The sequence below is a fragment of the Leptodactylus fuscus genome, chromosome 5 (genome assembly GCF_031893055.1).
Source record: "Leptodactylus fuscus isolate aLepFus1 chromosome 5, aLepFus1.hap2, whole genome shotgun sequence".
Classification (NCBI taxonomy): Eukaryota; Metazoa; Chordata; class Amphibia; order Anura; family Leptodactylidae; genus Leptodactylus; species Leptodactylus fuscus.
This window is the reverse complement of record NC_134269.1, coordinates 119,681,709-119,698,463: the sequence shown is the minus strand read 5'-3', so window position 1 is coordinate 119,698,463 and position 16,755 is coordinate 119,681,709. Positions and strand designations below refer to the sequence as shown.

The 16,755-nt window shown below is 43.5% G+C and overlaps 1 protein-coding gene across 1 annotated transcript in view; it reads left to right on the top strand.

The window, feature by feature from the left end:
* Positions 1 to 4,883: 4,883 nt before the first annotated feature.
* LRRK2 (leucine rich repeat kinase 2) overlaps positions 4,884 to 16,755 on the top strand; it is a 170,821-nt gene continuing 158,949 nt past the window's right edge. The window contains exons 1-2 of the mRNA XM_075274148.1: positions 4,884 to 4,951; positions 16,513 to 16,717. Coding sequence (XP_075130249.1) covers positions 16,582 to 16,717 — 136 coding nt within the window. The 5' untranslated portion in view covers positions 4,884 to 4,951; positions 16,513 to 16,581. The remainder of the gene's footprint in view (positions 4,952 to 16,512; positions 16,718 to 16,755) is intronic.

Below are 16,755 nucleotides of genomic sequence, written 5' to 3'. Positions count from 1 at the left end.
AAACAGATTTTTTATTGAAGACACTTAGTGTTTTTACTAAGTGTCTTCAATAAAAAATCTGTTTTTTATAGATATAGGTTCAGCGCAGTTTTCTATATATTTTATTGGGTTATACCCAAATTGGTTTATTGTTTGATTTTTGTCGCTCCCCTGTTCAAAGGGACGTAAATAGAACTGCCGCTCATTGTTGTAAATTGTTGGAACCTTGTTGTAAATCTACTTGTGGTATACCCACTTTAATTGCCGATCCGCTCAGTGCACCCTATTTTTTGTACTTATTTAACCCTATCATACCTATCCATTCTAGCATCTACCACCATACCTTCCTGAGGTAACTCTAGTCTAGACTGTGACCGTTCATATGGAGCATTTTTCCTGGACCAAAAACCCCTTCCCCTCCACCAAAACCCCCTTTGAGTGTGAACATCAATATAATTACAGACAACAGTTACCTTTTAATGGGTGGGGTCAGCCACAGCTTTATTACATATATCACACATATATATATAAATATATAACGTATATGCAGTAACCCGTTACCCTCCTCCTCAGCGAACGTTGTGGTGTGTGCCCCACCCCCTGGTGGGCACGTGTTGGATTTGTCTCTGGTGGTACACGTCGTTGGTCCTCTTCATCGCTGAGAAAGGGGGCCAAAGTCCTGCTATATGCCACCGGATCTCGGTGTTAACCTACAACGAGGTCCAACCCCCCATAAGCAGAAACTGCACCCTTTCTATTCTATCTTGGATCCCCGCTACAAAAAATGTCCAGTTCAATGTCATTTAGGTGTACACCATCCTTCGCAGCAGCATCCGTTTGTCCCCCTGAAGCTGGTAGTGCCTGACCGCTACTGCGGATCAGGCGCGCTGCACTGTAACCTTGGAATCATCTCATACAGCGACTAAGGCTGGAAAAAAGGGGTTGGAAACCTGTCGAAGTCCGATCATATACTGGTGATCAGCTCTGGCCGCCGGACAGAGACCATGTCGTTACCGCTTGCATGGATTACCCAAAGAAAATTGACTGAACTGTTGGGATCACTCGGACATCCGGTCCAATAAATGTGTTATTGCTTTCGGCTGGCACGACCTCCCACCCGCCGTATATGTTCCCATCTAAAATAGCTACTTTTTTGGGAAGGAGGCCATTATTATTGGTATCTACGTTGGGGGAGAGAGGTTATCCTTATTCTAGCTACGTATACTATATAATACGCTTCTGGCCCCGGCCAATATGTATACTATATAATATAAAATATGTATAATATATAATAAGTACTTCCCCCCCATTAACGTCAGTACTGGTCCCTTTCCCTGGCTCCATTGGTGACTTAGCTTCCGCTGGTTGCACCTCTCGTGCTTGCATACTGCCACTTATTGAGGTCGTAATATCCTGGACCTTAGGGGCACATAAATCACAATTAATGCACACAATGCCAAATAGCCAGCACCAAAAATAAATCAGTCAATTCTGCTAGTTGTATCCTGATATTCTCTAGCTATATGAGACAAACTTGGATCCGCAATGTGATACTTTATTGTTTTTTACAACTTGGGGTAACCCGTATACCCGTGTACCTGTTGACGCTTCGATGCGTGTGTGTGACCAGTGTTTTAAGATTGCCGTAGTATCCTCCTATTATTTATTCCTAGGATATGTGACACCTCTTCGCTAGTCATGTTATCCCGTTCTGTTATAGGCACAACCGTACCTGCACATGGTGTGCTGCCAACTTTTGGGTGTTAGCTAGATCCCCGAGTCAGTGAAAAAAACCTACCAACCAGCGTTGAACTAACTGCTGCCAGAATGCTATACAGTCGGCCAATCAACGCTGGTTCTTTTCCTACCTTTAGAAGTCTTCTCCGCGCAGCGTCCCCGCGGCGTCTTACGGCTCTGAATTCACTCTGCCAGGCATCGGGCCTGGGCAGAGCTGACTGCGCATGCCCACGCTACAGGATGGCCACTTTGACTGTAAGCGGCCGTGCACCCACAAATTGCACGGCAGCTGTAGAATAAAGTGAATTCCTATTATTGAGGAAGTCGAGACCGGTCTGAAGTGGTTAAGGCAGCTGTACTGTACTATCCTGCCTCGTAGTGTCATACTAATGCCGTGCCCTGAGCGGTATGGCTATCTCCTTACAAAACAATGCTATTGCGCTGCTTGCCTTATTCCCTGGCGACTGCCGAAGATCCCCGCACTTGCTGTATTACAAAACATACCAGGGCCTTCCAGAGCAATACTTATCCCAGGCCATGCTTCCACCTCACAATGGCTTCTAATAGATCGTGGGATGATACTGGGAGCATGTCTGTAACAAGAAAGGTGGTATCCTGGAATATAATAATAACAACAATAATGGCAAACTGCCGCAATTACAAATGTGCTAAGAGGGGTTCGAGGACGACTGAGCATCATATAATAAACATAATATAACAAAACAATTTGAGCTGTAGCTTCTCTGTAAAAACTTGCTACTGCGTATGTGATGCAAACCATGTACTTGTTACTGTACCATATTGGCCTTTTCCTCTTTCTCAGAAGGTTTTAGTGGGCTGGTAGCCATGATGGCTGGTAATAATAATAATAAAAAAGAAAAATTGTATTTATATAGTGGCACTGAACAATTTGTAGGGCTCAATATAGACAAAAGATACAATACAAGAAATAGTCACTTCATACAATGAGACTGAGGGCCCTGCTCACAAAAGCTTACCATCTATGAGGCAGAAGGGGTGACACAAGAGGTAGCAGGAGCGACATTGCAGATAGCATTGCTTATACAGTGGTCAGACAATTTTGTAATAGAGGTTACTGTTATTACACAAACATAAAACTTTATAAGCCGTCACCAGTGTGTCAGCATATCAGCCATCAAAACTAACAACACTAATTGTTGTAACTTGCACAGGACTGCTGCTTCTCACTCCATGTAAAGCAGACATTTCTGTCTTTTACTACATTTTTACATATATATTTTAAAATGGCAGATATAAAAGCAAAGTGTGAAGAAGGCTTAAGATGACCTTTTTCAAGTCACTAGAATGGTTGTCAGCACTAGCACCATGCCTCTTTTGGATTTTCTCTGCACATTGCCACTGCTACATGTCAGGCCATTAACCCTTGGTTCTAGGAATTGTTACTTGCATATTTGTAGTAGCTGTAAAACGTAATCCCTTTACGGGTTGTATCCTGCAACTTAAATTCATATTCTATTCACAAACAACACTGAGAACAAGTAGCTGAAAACTCTAGTGTCTCCCATTCATTTTAACCTTCTACTAACATGGGAGTGTTTGAATTAATGCACCTCTCATATTTACATTAAGACAGTGTTCACATTCTTCCAGTGCCGATAGCTTTACTGACTGTAGTTGGAAACTGAAAGTGAGTCATGAACTCATATACTTAATACCATCAGGGGGTTATTTATTTTCCTCTGAGCTTTCTGCTTAGAACGGTGCTTTTTAGCTGACCTCATGTAAGGCAGAGCTGTGATCTGTGACTACAGATCAGCTACAGTGCCTATAGGGAGCCTGGGGTAGTCTGATATACTCCTCCTCATTGATTCATGCTGCTGTTTCTTCCCTCCAACTGCAGCTCTGGCTTCTCAGGGGTCAGGGGCTCACCAGACAGTCAGTCCATGGAATAACAGTAATAGCAGAATATTATAAAGTACAGCAGACTAACCACTATTGAAAAATGTATAATCATTAGGACAGTACTGTATACAGTATATTTCCAGTAGTGCGGGCCCTCATAAGAGAGACTATTATAAGGCTAAAGACTTATTTTATGCACGGCCATAATGTCACATACACAGCCTTACACTGCCATGCTACATTTTATTTATTAATGCTCCCGCCACCTGCCTGGTACCATCAGTGTCATGTAATGTTATCATGAAGGATCTGTTGTTTAAGACCTTATAATCCACGAATAAACATTTCAGACTTTTTTCTTTCTGAAGCCATATAATATTCAGCAGTTGTTAACCCTCACCTCCCTGCCTGTCCAGTACAGCAACCTCCACACATCTAACCCCAATCTGAACAAAGACATTAACTGAGGGGGAAGGGGTGAGCTACACAATAGCAGAAACCATGTGGCACATCAGGGAACTAGCAAACTGTGCTAAAACTTGTAAACTTGCTACTATCAGTGATTTAGCAAGTTCTGCCAGGCCAATTACAAAAGTATTTTGCAAAAGCCTTTCCCTACCACATGTGCAAATCCTTCCTCTCCTAGGGACAAGCTTAGGCTGAACAACATAAACTATGGTCCAAGTGTTTTCCCCATTTAGAAGCGGAAAATTAATATGCGGAGGGGAAGCCAGCCAGCCGGCTCTTGGGCATCTGGAAGCTGTTGTAAGTGGAAAAGGAGCCCCTGTACTGGTGCCCTGCTCAACTTGAGCAGGAGAACCAGCCAACTTGCTTACCCTTTTTGATGCCGGCTGGCTGCTCCTGCTCTTGTAGATCCTGCCAGCACCAGGACCTGCTTGGCTTTCCTTCTGCGCAAGTCTCCTGTCCTTCAAGTTGCTTTGTTGGTGCTGGCAGGGATCCAAGAGGAATTCCCCTCCCAGCACTGCCCTGGTTAAGCCTGTGCCCGCCCCCTCCCTGAGCCACCAATGAATGGTAAGTCAGCTGAGGGAAAGGGGAGAAGGGATTCCCATACACACAGGGCTGCTCAATGTCCAGCTAGCTTATACAGCCAGCCGGCTCGCTGGGCTCATGGAGTTTCCCAGGGCAGGATGCAGCTCTCGTCAGAGGAAGAAGTCTGCGCCTCTATAGCCTCCAGGGAGCAGTGTTACGTCCTCTCCTCCACCCAATCACCACAGATGGTAACTGGAGAGTGACAGCGCCTACAACCAACCAGCGACTCGGGAATCCCTTTCCTTTACATGTGTGCGACTCTACAGGAGATTGTTGTGCTTTCTGCTGCGGGGACGGTGAGGTAAATGACACAAAGCTCTGCCTTGTTACTGACCAGATCGGCAGGTCACATACAGGAGGAGACATAACTTACTTATCAGCGGGATCACTACTTCTCTGCTGCTGCTTACTCACAACTTTATGGGAGATGCATTGCTGTAGATATGTATACAGTGTAGTAATACCCCTGTATACTGGAGTAGTCCTGTCATGTCATTTTCGTGTATACTGGAGCAGACCTGCACTGTGATACCTGTGTATACTGGAGTAGTCCAGTCACATAAAATGTATATATTGTAGTCTTCCAGTCATGTAGTGTGTGTAGTGGAGTAGCTTGTGATACTCTTGTATACTTTGGTAGCCCTCTGCTATGATACCCTTGTATACTGGAGTATTCCTGTCATGTAATATGTGTATATTGCTGAGTGATACGTGTGTATACTGTAGTTTCCCTGTCATGTCTTGTGTGTACAGGAGTAGCCCTGTGCTGTGGTACCCATGTATACTGGTGTAGTTATGTCATGACATATTTGTGTATACTGGAGAGGTCCTGTCAGGTAATATGTGTATACTACTCAGTGATTCATGTGTATACTGGAGTAGTCCTGTCCGGTAATATGTGTATACTGCTCAGTGATTCATGTGTATACTGGAGTAGTCCTGTCAGATAATATGTGTGTACTGCTCAGTGTTACGTGTGTATACTGGAGTAGTCCTGTCAGGTAATATGTGTATACTGCTCAGTGATTCATGTGTATACTGGAGTAGTCCTGTCAGGTAATATGTGTGTACTGCTCAGTGTTACGTGTGTATACTGGAGTAGTCCTGTCAGGTAATATGTGTATACTGCTCAGTGATTCATGTGTATACTGGAGTAGTCCTGTCAGGTAATATGTGTGTACTGCTCAGTGATTTATGTGTATACTGGAGTAGTCCTGTCAGGTAATATGTGTATTCTGCTCACTGTTACGTGTGTATACTGGAGTAGCCCTGTCAGGTAATATGTGTATACTGCTCACTGTTACGTGTGTATACTGGAGTAGTCCTGTCAGGTAATATGTGTATACTGCTCACTGTTAAGTGTGTATACTGGAGTAGTCCTGTCAGGTAATATGTGTGTACTGCTCAGTGATTCATGTGTATACTGGAGTAGTCCTGTCAGGTAATATGTGTGTACTGCTCAGTGATCCATGTGTATACTGGAGTAGTCCTGTCAGGTAATATGTGTGTACTGCTCAGTGATCCATGTGTATACTGGAGTAGTCCTGTCATGTAATATGCGTTTTATGCTCTCCGCCGTGAAACCGTTTTTTTTTTTTAAATCGGACACAGTGTCAGACATGTAGTACTCTGTGTCCGGTTTAAAAAAAAACCGTTTCGCGGCAGAGAGCATAAAACTCACACGGCCGGACTCGGTCTGACAGCTTTCCGTCTTCTGCATGCAGAAGACGGAAAGCTCAGAACGGACTCCGGGCGCTAGTGTGGACCTAGCGTTTGTGATACATGTGTATACTGGAATTTCCCTGTCATGTCTTGTGTGTACTGGAGTAGCTCTGTGCTGTGACAGATTATGAGATTATGAGGGGCATTCATTAAGGCTGAGTTCACACTGGAGGGCTGCCTCAGGTTCCGGTCCAAAATACTGGTATCTGCGACTGGATGCATCCAGTCGCGCACTCTGCTCCGAATTAGGCCCAATGAATAGGCCTAGTCGGGAGGAGGGAGTGTCTTCAGGCGGACTTGTGGGGTGTCTCTGCCTGAAGAATGAGCATGTCCATTTCCGGCTCACGGAAAAAAAGAACTGACCGGCTCCCATTGATTTCAATGGGAGCCGTCTTTTTGGTCAGGATTTTGAGGTGGATATGGCCTCAAAATCCTGACCAAAATACCCCCTGTGAACTCAGCCTAAATATTTTCCCTGACCCACTTCCTGTGGACTTAGAGCAATAAAGCTTGGCACAGTTATGAGTCATTCTCTACATATGTGCCACCTAGGGACACACACTTCTCAAATCTCTTTAAAGAGGACCTTTCACCATTTTGCCCACAGGCAGTTCTATACGCCTCCCTCCCTGATAATGCTCGTCTATGGACGAGTAGTGCGAGCAGAGGGAGGGGGCGTTCCTCCCCGCTCCACAGCACAGCGCGATTGGCGCCGCGAGGCAGAAGGACGTCTCTGGCTAACAGTCAGAAACGCCCTTCTGACCATAGAAGAGCTACGGTACCGGACTGTAAGCTCTTCACACCGGGCACAGATCGGGAAAGCCGACAGTGCGCTGAACTCAGCGCACTGTCAGCTTTCCGCCAGTATATAGAACTGCCTGTGTGAAAAATGGTGAAAGGTCCTCTTTAAGCAACTATAAACCCCTCGCTTGTAGAAGTCAACAGTCATCAGAGTCTCATTATCTGGAAAATGGTTGTCCTTCAAAAATAACGTCATTGTTGGAAAAAGGTGGAAATCCGATGGTGCGAGGTTGATTAACCCCTTAACGACCGGCCATTTTTCATTTTCATATTTTCGTTTTTCCCTCCCCACATTTCAAGAGCCTTAACTTTTTCATTTTTCTGTTTACAGAGTCACATAATAGATTATTGTTTGCAAATCAAATTGTACTTTATAATGGTGCCATTCAATATCCTGTACAATATACTGGGAAGCTGGTAAAAAATTCAGAATGAGTTGAAATTGGAAAAAAATGCATTTGCGCCAATTTCATATGTTGTTAATTTTTACAGCGTTCACTGTGTGGTAAAAATGACATGTTATCTGTATTCTGTGGATTTGTATGAACTTGGCGATACCAAATTTATAAAAGTATTTGTAATGTTTTGATACCTTTTAAAAAATGAAAAATTTTTGTGTCGCCATGTTGTGACACATGTAACTTTTTCATATTTATACCGTGTTTACCCAAAAAGAAGACAGTGTCTTATATTAAATTCTCGTCCTAAATATAGAACGTCTTATTTTCGGGGGGGGTGGGGGTGGTGTCTAAGACATGCAGGAGGTTAGGGGAGGGGAGGGGGAGGTAGGCTACTTACCTTCCCCATCTTCATAGCAGCGCTGGTGCTGCTGTTGATCGTGGCGGCCAAAGTGGTGGGTGGGGCTTAGCGAGGCTGCCGGCAGTTGCCGGAGAGCCTCCCTTTGTGGGCATTGCAGCCAGCTGAATGCTGTGCACTGTGTTCCATGTGCACAGGAAAGCTGTATGCTTCCTCTGCTGTGATACTGGCTGCTGTGGGATGAGCTGGGAGAGCCAACTCCCCGCAGCATATGCACAGCGGGCATCTCCCAGCTCATCCTACAGCAGGGACAGTGGATACAACCTACGGTATCACAGCAGCCGGCTTTCCTGTGCACACAGAACATCGCACACAGTGTTCAGCAGGCTGCAATGGTTTTTGGGGGATGCCTTATTTTCGGTGGGTGCCTTATATTAGGCCATTAAACAGAAACCTCCCCCATGCCTTATTTTCGGGGATGACCTATTTTTGGGGAAACACGGTATGTATGGAGCTGGGAACCCTCTTTTTATGTGGGACAAGATGATGTTTTAGGGGGCATTCACACGGAGTTTCCATGAGCGGATTCTGATGCGGAATGCGTATCAGAATCTGTGCGGGGAAAAAAGCCTCCCATGGACTTCAATGGGTTCCTTTTTCCACCCTCTCCGCTCGCAGAAAATGGAACCCATTGAAGTCAATGGGAGGCTTTTTTCCCCGCGTGGATTCTGACACACTTTCCACGTCAGAATCCGCCCATGGAAACTCAGTGTAAATACTCCCTTATTGATAACATTTGGGGAAAGATCTGTTGGTTTGATCACTTTTTATTCAATTTTTGTTGAAAAAAACATTTGGCTATTTTGATTTTTTCGCCACTATGCCATTCACAGAATGGGATAAATATTTTAATAGTTCGGGCATTTTGGAGCCCAGAGGTACCTAATGTTTTTATGTTTACTTTTCTTTGTTTATTTTTATACCTGATCTAGGGAAAGGGGGGTGAGTTGAACTTTTGTATTTTTTTTTTTTAATACTTTTAAATCCTTTTTTTTTCTTCTTTTACTTTTATGGTCAGATCCCCTAGGGACCTTGAAACCTAGGAGGTTTGATCACTCATGCTATTCACTGCAATACTACTGTATTACAGTGAATAGCAAAATACCAACAGTTCTATTAGACTCTGCCTCTGGCAGCATGCAATAGAGCTAAAGCATTGACAAGCCTGGGAGCCTTCAATAGGACGTTCAGGAGGGTGGCGATCAGTGAAAAATGGCGTCGCCCGTGGCACCTGCACAATTTATATGCTGCAGTTCCATTTGACCGTGGCGTCTAAAGGGTTAACAGCCGCAGTCAGTTCGGGCACTGATCGTTACTGTTAACAACAGGTGCCGGCTGTATTATAAAACTGGCATCCACCCTGTATGGCGGGAGCTCAGCTCCTGAGCTCTCGCCATACATTCCCATGCGACCCAGGACATATTATTACGCCCTGGGTCGCTAAGGGGTTAAATAAGGGGGATGCGGTAGAATTTCAAAGTCACAAGAGCATGCTTCCATTTGGGCAACATGTGAGTTGTTAATTGGTGCATTGCCTTACAGAAGGCGGACACATTTGGTGAGCATTCCACATCTATTGGTTTTGATGGCCTCCTGCAATTACTTCAGCAGTGAAGCATAGTATGCACCAGTGATCATGGTACCCTTTGCTAGGAAATCCATCAATACTACCCCGTTCTAGTCCCAAAATACTCTGAGCATGACCTTGCCTGCCGAGGGTTGGACACATGCCTTCTTTGGAGGCGTTCAATCTTGATGCTTCCATTGCATCGACTGGACATTAGTCTCAGGATCATAGTGATGGACCCAGCTTTCATCCTGTGTGATCAGTCTGTTCAAAAAGTCCTCCTGGTTTCCTTGGCACATTGTCAATAGAGCCTGAGAGAATTTAACTCATTCCTGCTTCTGGAGAGGTGTGAGCATCCGGGGAACCCAGCGAGCAGATACTTTATGCACGGAAAGTTGGTCTTGAATGATTTTTTTTTTTTCCCATGGACCCCATACTAAACTTGACGTTTTGGGCTAGGTGGCGAATGGTTATATGGCGTTTTTTCCAAAATGGCCACCTACACTTGCAGGATGGTATGTTCAGCAATAGCAGAGTGGGGTCTCCCTGGAATTGGAGCCTTTTCCACCAAAGTCCACATTTGAATTGATGATGCCAGTTTTTGACTACATCATATTTTGGGGAATCATCACCATAAACCTCTGTCATCTCATTGAACGTGTGTGGCCTTTCAAGTAAAGGAACTTGATGACTGTTCTGCCTTTCACTGGGTCCAGTATCAAACTCCATACCCCCTGTAAAGTCAAGACTGTTATCAGTTCTGAGTTGCAAATTGGCACAGCGTCCTGTGATAAATAGAAGTTAGGGCCCATGCACATGGAGTAAACTCGCGCTCATTTTTGCATAATACACGTGTAAAAATCAGACTCCCATTTCAATGACGTTTTTTTACACGTGTATTATGCAAAAATGAGCCCGCGTTTACTCCGTGTGCACGGGCCATTAGTCAGGGGAAATCTTTAATGAACGCCCCTCATACACCTTGCCATTTATTTTAAAGGGTATTTTTCATTAACATAACCAGATTTAAGTTCGTAGACAATTAAAAGTTTAAATCTTTTTGCAAATATAAGTAATTAAAAATTTTGCAGAGTTTTAAAGATTTTCTCTAGTCATCTTGGAGCTGACAGTCTGTGGTCTTTCAGTTTTTAGTGGATACGATCATTAATGCAAGAACTTTCTAAGGTCTGGGACTTGACAGAAGCTCAGTTATGCTATCTGTCTGCTCATGCATGTAGCTTCCTTACCTGATAACATGTGCACAAAGGTCATTCACATGGAGTAAAGTGGTGCTGATTCTGCCACAATAACTCGCTGCAGAATCAGCGCTAATAAAAAGACTCCCATTGAGTTTAATGGGTGCTGTCTTCTACGCGGCACACATTGAAATCAATGTGTTAAAAAGCCTCCCATTGATTTCAATGTGTTCCGCACAGAAGGCTGCATCTATTGAACTCAATGGGAGTCTTTTTTTTTTATCAGCACTGATTCTGCAGCGAGTTATCGTGGCAGAATCAGCACCACTCTACTCCGTGTGAATGACCCCTAAGGCTGAGTTCACACAGAGTTTTTTTGGTCAGGAAGCCTCCCAATCGAGTTCTATTGGGAGGCTTTTTTTTATAGGCTGATTTTGAGGCGTACTCCTGACCAAATTCCTGACCAAAAAAACTCAGTGTGACCTCAGCCTCAGGGTGAGTTCACACAGGGTTTTTTGGTCCGGAACCTGAGGCGGAGGCCGGGTTCCGGACCAAAATACTGGTAGCTGCGACTGGATGAATGGGCCTAGTCAGGAGGGAGTGTCTTCAGGCGGCTGTCACGAGGCGAATCCTCCTAAAAGAATGAGCATCTCACTTCTTTTTCCGTGAGCCGGAACAAACTGCTTCAGGAAAATGAACTGACCGACTCCCGTTGAAATCAATGGGAGCCGTCCTTTTGGTCAGGATTTTGAGGCGGATACGGCCTCAAAATCCTGACCAAAAAACCCTGTGTGAACTGTATCATCGCTGGCTTTCTGACAAATCCCAGATCATAGAAAGTTCCTGCAGTCATGAGTATATCCATTGGCAACTGCTCAGGACATGAGACTGTTGCATGGTTATAGAATATCTGTAGAATTATTTATATTTTTATTAAACATTTGCAAAAAAAATCATTTCATTGTCTACAAATATACATATGGTTGTGTTCATAGGAAAACCCATTTAACAAAATTAGGCAAAAATGTTGTTTGAAAAAAAAATTAAAGGGATTCTACCATTAAAATCAATTTTTTTTGTCGATCACACGTAGGAACAGCCTTAAGAAAGGCTATTCTTCTCCTACCTTTAGATGTCTTCTTGGTTTTCGTCAGTTTGCAAATGAATTCTCTCGCAGCACTGGGGGCGGTCCCAGGCACTCAGTGGTTATGTGTACATGAATAGCACGTGACTGTGAGGCCATGTGATGCCAACATGCCTGAACACACCAGGACTGGATCTGCGACTCCTTCATAAATGGCTGCTGTAAAGAAGCTGTAAAACATCTATGGCTATGTTCACACCTGCGCTTGGCTCTCCATCACTCGGCCGCAAAACCGGACAGGAATAGGACTTCTCCTGAGTTTTGTGGCCCAGACATTGATCCATGCAATGCATAGTAATGTGCATGGGCCGACAGGAACAAATGTGTCAGGTTGTGTTCACACGGCAGAAAATGAAGAGGAATTCCTCTTCGTTTTCTGCCACCAGTATTTTAGCCGTGGTGTAGTCGTGATGGGATGCCGATTCAGTGCATCAGCATTCGGTTCAGGCATCCAGCTTCTGATTAGGCCTGGATGAATGGGCTTAATCAGGAGGGAGTCTCCAGCCGTGAACCCCTCAGGCAAAATTTGCGGCAAGATTGAGCAGGACGCCACTTTTTTCCACGTCCTGCTGCCATCTCTGCCTTCCATTGAAAACAATGGGAGGCGGATTCCGTGAGGAATCTGCAAGAAGCACTTTTCTCTCTGCATTTTTCTTGTGGAAACAGAGCAGAAACCACACAGACCCCATTATAGTCTATGGGGTCCGCAGGTTTCCTAAGGTAACCGCTATTTTTATGCAAAAAATAATCCCTGAATGGAAACCCATGCACAGATGTGAACCAGGCCTATGAATGTAATATTTCATTGCTTTATTGTGGTAATATTCATCCAGGTATATTGAAATTTTTGTTACTAGTACAGTATGTATAAAAATGGAGAGTGGGAATATACCTTGGGGCTCGTGGCCTTGAGTTTTTTAAGCCATTATTAGTCCTCGTAGAAGCTAAGGTAGGGTTCACACTACTGTTGGATTCCGTTCAGAAGCTGTCCTTTAAAAAAAAAAACTGACACCTATCATAACGAACACAAACGTACAGTAACTGATGGCTATCAGTAACTCTGATTGCCCATAGACTTCAGTGTTAAAAGTATAGCAGACACTTACTGTTCACTTTTTCACACGGATAGAAAAGTCCTACATGTAGCATTTTTTTTTTTTTTGTCCAAATGTTTTTGTTTTTTTTTACCTTATGCTCTTGTACAGTACAGTGGCACCTTTATGCTCCCGTTTAATGGCGACCCTAGGCCCGACCTCCATCACCTGATTTCCAGTGCTTTGCAAGGCTGTTCAAAGTGAGCATTAAGTGCAGATTTCTTTCTCACTGGCAGCTGTTATCTCTTCAGGCTTCCACACCCCTTCTATGCTTCAGCACTGACACACTTAACCCTATCATTGCTGGGACAGAGAATATGGGGATTTGGAGTCCGAAAAGCTAAGGCTAGTTTCACATCTGTGATCGATGACTGTTTGGGGATTCCGTTCCCCATTCCACTTGAAAAATTGGATCCAAAAAACGGAAATTCCAACACATGTGTGCACCTATCGTAAGAGCTGTCAATGAGAAAGAAATCTGCACTTACTGCTAGTGAGTTCCTCTGTCTGTATTGAACACTGTTCTGCAGATAGCATTAAGGCTGGGGCTCCACGGGACGTAAATGCCGCGATTTGCGCTGCGGCAAAAATCGCGGCTGTTTACAGTGCAAGCAAAGGGGATGGGATTTGTGCCAATCCCATGTCCACTTTGCGGAAGAAATCGCAGCGCGGACACGTTGCGGCTTTGCAAATCGCAGGATGTCAATTATATCTATGGAAACGCCGGCGGCTTTCCCGTAGATATAATGGGAAGAGAAAGTGCATGGAGGAAAACTCCGTGAACTTTCTGTTCAAAGCGCTGCGGAAAGAACCGCAAAGCGATCACGCAGCGGTTCTTTCCGCAGCGCTTTTGTGCTGCGATTATGGCCCGTGGAACCTTAGTCTAAAGGGGTTTTCCCATCTCCTTGTTTCAGCAGCTTTCTCTGCTCTTTTTTCTACTCACTTCTTGTATTCCCTCCCAGCTTGCTGAACAGGACACTATGAAGTATCACAATACTTATTATAATTACTAGAAATTACTAGAAATCTAATATAAATGCAGATCACATAATATGCACATGCTTATAGAGAAGGGGCTCTTTCTGACTCTGCTTTATCAGCAAACTGCAATTAGCTGAACTGATAGTCCTGCCAGAGCTGGAAATAACAGTGAGAGCAGTGAGTAACATTGCATGTCCTATCACACAGGTCTGGCGTTATGGAAACGCTGTGTAAATATCGGAAGGAATAAGTTCACGTAGCAGGCAAACAAAGCAGCATTCCAAAAGCAATATATTTAAGAAGATTCTTCAATTTACATAAACTAGCAGTATAGATAGCATCAATGAGATGGGAATACCCCTTTAAGAAATGCTAATAATAAATAGAGATGAGCGAGTAGTATTCGATTGAATAACATTATAGTCTATGGGAAAAAACAGGAATGTTGTTCCAGTTTCCATGGAAACCAAAGTTCGACACATTGGATCCTCCAAGTAGCAGGACGAGGAGCACAAGGAGGTTTTTGCATTGAATTCAATGGAATTTTCCCGCGTGGTATTCGACCGATACGAGTATTCGATCGAGCACTACTCGCTCATCTCTAATAATAAAATGATTCCTATTTTGTTGTGTAGAGGTTGGTACATTTTGTAGTTTATATAATGTCATTTGTTGCTAGCATAGAAAAGAACTGAGCTTGGAGAACATGGCAAATATTCTTTCTTGTTATACAACTAGATAGACTGCATGAGTCCAGAGTATAATCGGCATCATTCTATATGCATAAATGTTTGGCACCTTTTATATGCCCTTAGGGCCTCCCATATTTATAGGACTCCATAGAATGCTTTAGACTGGAAAGCATTGTACAGGTAGCTTCTGAATATGGCTGCGTTGCAAAATTAAGTTTATAAGGTCTGTAAATGAGAAACTAATAGTTGTGGTTGAGACATTTAGGGGAAGATTGTGGAAAATGAAAGCTCATAGGGAAATCTTGATCCAGTATGCAGTGTTTGTATCTGTAGCTCTAGTTTCCCAAATTTAAGTTTCATAATAGAGGCACGCGACTGAATTACAATTCCTCTTTCAATGTCTCCATTTATATTGAAATATAGTAAAATTTGACTATATGACATCTACATGAGTGTGCACCCTGTTAATTTAAATAGGGCAGTATTCTGTGCTAATTAATTTCTCATAGGGGTAGTCCTTAAACGAATTTTTCTGTACATAAAATCAAACAATCGACAAAACAACAGCAACACAACAACAATTCAAAGATATGGAGACACAATAAAGGGGGGGAAGTCCATTAGGACCCCTCGTTAATTCACCCGAACATCCTTTGATTTCCATGCAAAGAATAGCACTCAGGGGATCAAGGAAACAGATAAAGTAGAAGTGAGAGATTTATCCCTAACCAGACACGGGGAGGGAAGACCAGGTGTATCCAACTGTGCTCCTCAAATTTTTTTCAAATTTAGTTTGGGCCTTTCTCTGTATATATACTCCCCTCTCCAGCCTAATAGTAGTATTAACTCTAGATATCAATTCCACCAGAGGAGGGCTCTGGTCCAACCAATGGTAAGCAATCAATTTTCTTGCCTGGTACAATACCCTAGACCATAGGGGCAGTCCTACAGCAGACTGTAATATTAATAGCTGGCTATATCAGAGACTTACGTTTAATCCAAATAGATGCAGTATTACAGTATGTGCCATTTCATTTTTTAGGCTAAGGTACCATGTAGCATCCCGCAGCAAAAAAGAGCTGCGAGAAAAACCACAGTGGCAATGAATTTCTGTTTTCTCCCACAGCGCTTTTCACAGAAGGTTTGTAGAAGTTTTCTTTGTGGACTTTCTACTTCAATTCTACCTATAGGGAAACCACCAGCATTTCTGTAGGTAGAAATGACATGCTGCGATTTTGAAACCGCAATGGTATTGGAAATCGCAGCATGTCCACTGTGCATATTTTTCCTCAAAGTGGGGATGGGATTCTCAGATAGCACACTGAACTGTTCATTTCGATGGCCCCGTACACAAGACTGTGAATGATATGGTCACGTGTTCCTGTCCAATAGTCTGAGCCGAAAAATATGGAACAGGTCCTATTCCTGTTCGATTTTGTGGCCCTGCTTCTGAGGCGCCTATTTATTGAAAGAAAGTCCCACTGAAGCACGGGCGGCACAAAGGTGACATCCCCATGTGCCGCCCCTGTTGTTCATTCATAGCTGTCGGTTAGCACACAGTCATGTACAACCAGCTTAAGGCTAAGGCCCACAATGATACATATTTTGAATAATAAACGTGTTATATGCAGCTGTAAGTTATTTCTCCTTTTCGCTTCTTGCTTTAACATTACTTAGACTAACATTACCTGAGAGGTAGGGACTTGTGCAGTGATCATATGAATTTGATGGGTGTGACTAAGGCTGGAATTTTCTGCTAGTAAAATGTGTAGCAGCTGTCCTCTGTTAGTCAGTTCACATAATCTTTATTAGTTTCTAAAGGTTACTGTATTTTCTGTACATTTTTTAGTGGGACTTCTTCACAAATTGAAGAGATGAAGGAATAAATAATGATTCGTCACCCTGACAGAAAGAAACCATGAGCAGCACAACAGAACTAGAAGAAAACGTCAAGAAGCTGGTTGTACGTCTTAGAAATGTGGAGGAAGGAAAGCAGATTGCCAATTTGGTTCAGATACTGGAAGATTTGCACGCTCACACTTTTTCTGATAGTGGTAAGTTTTGGCATATGTAAAGTGCTGCATATTTTTTT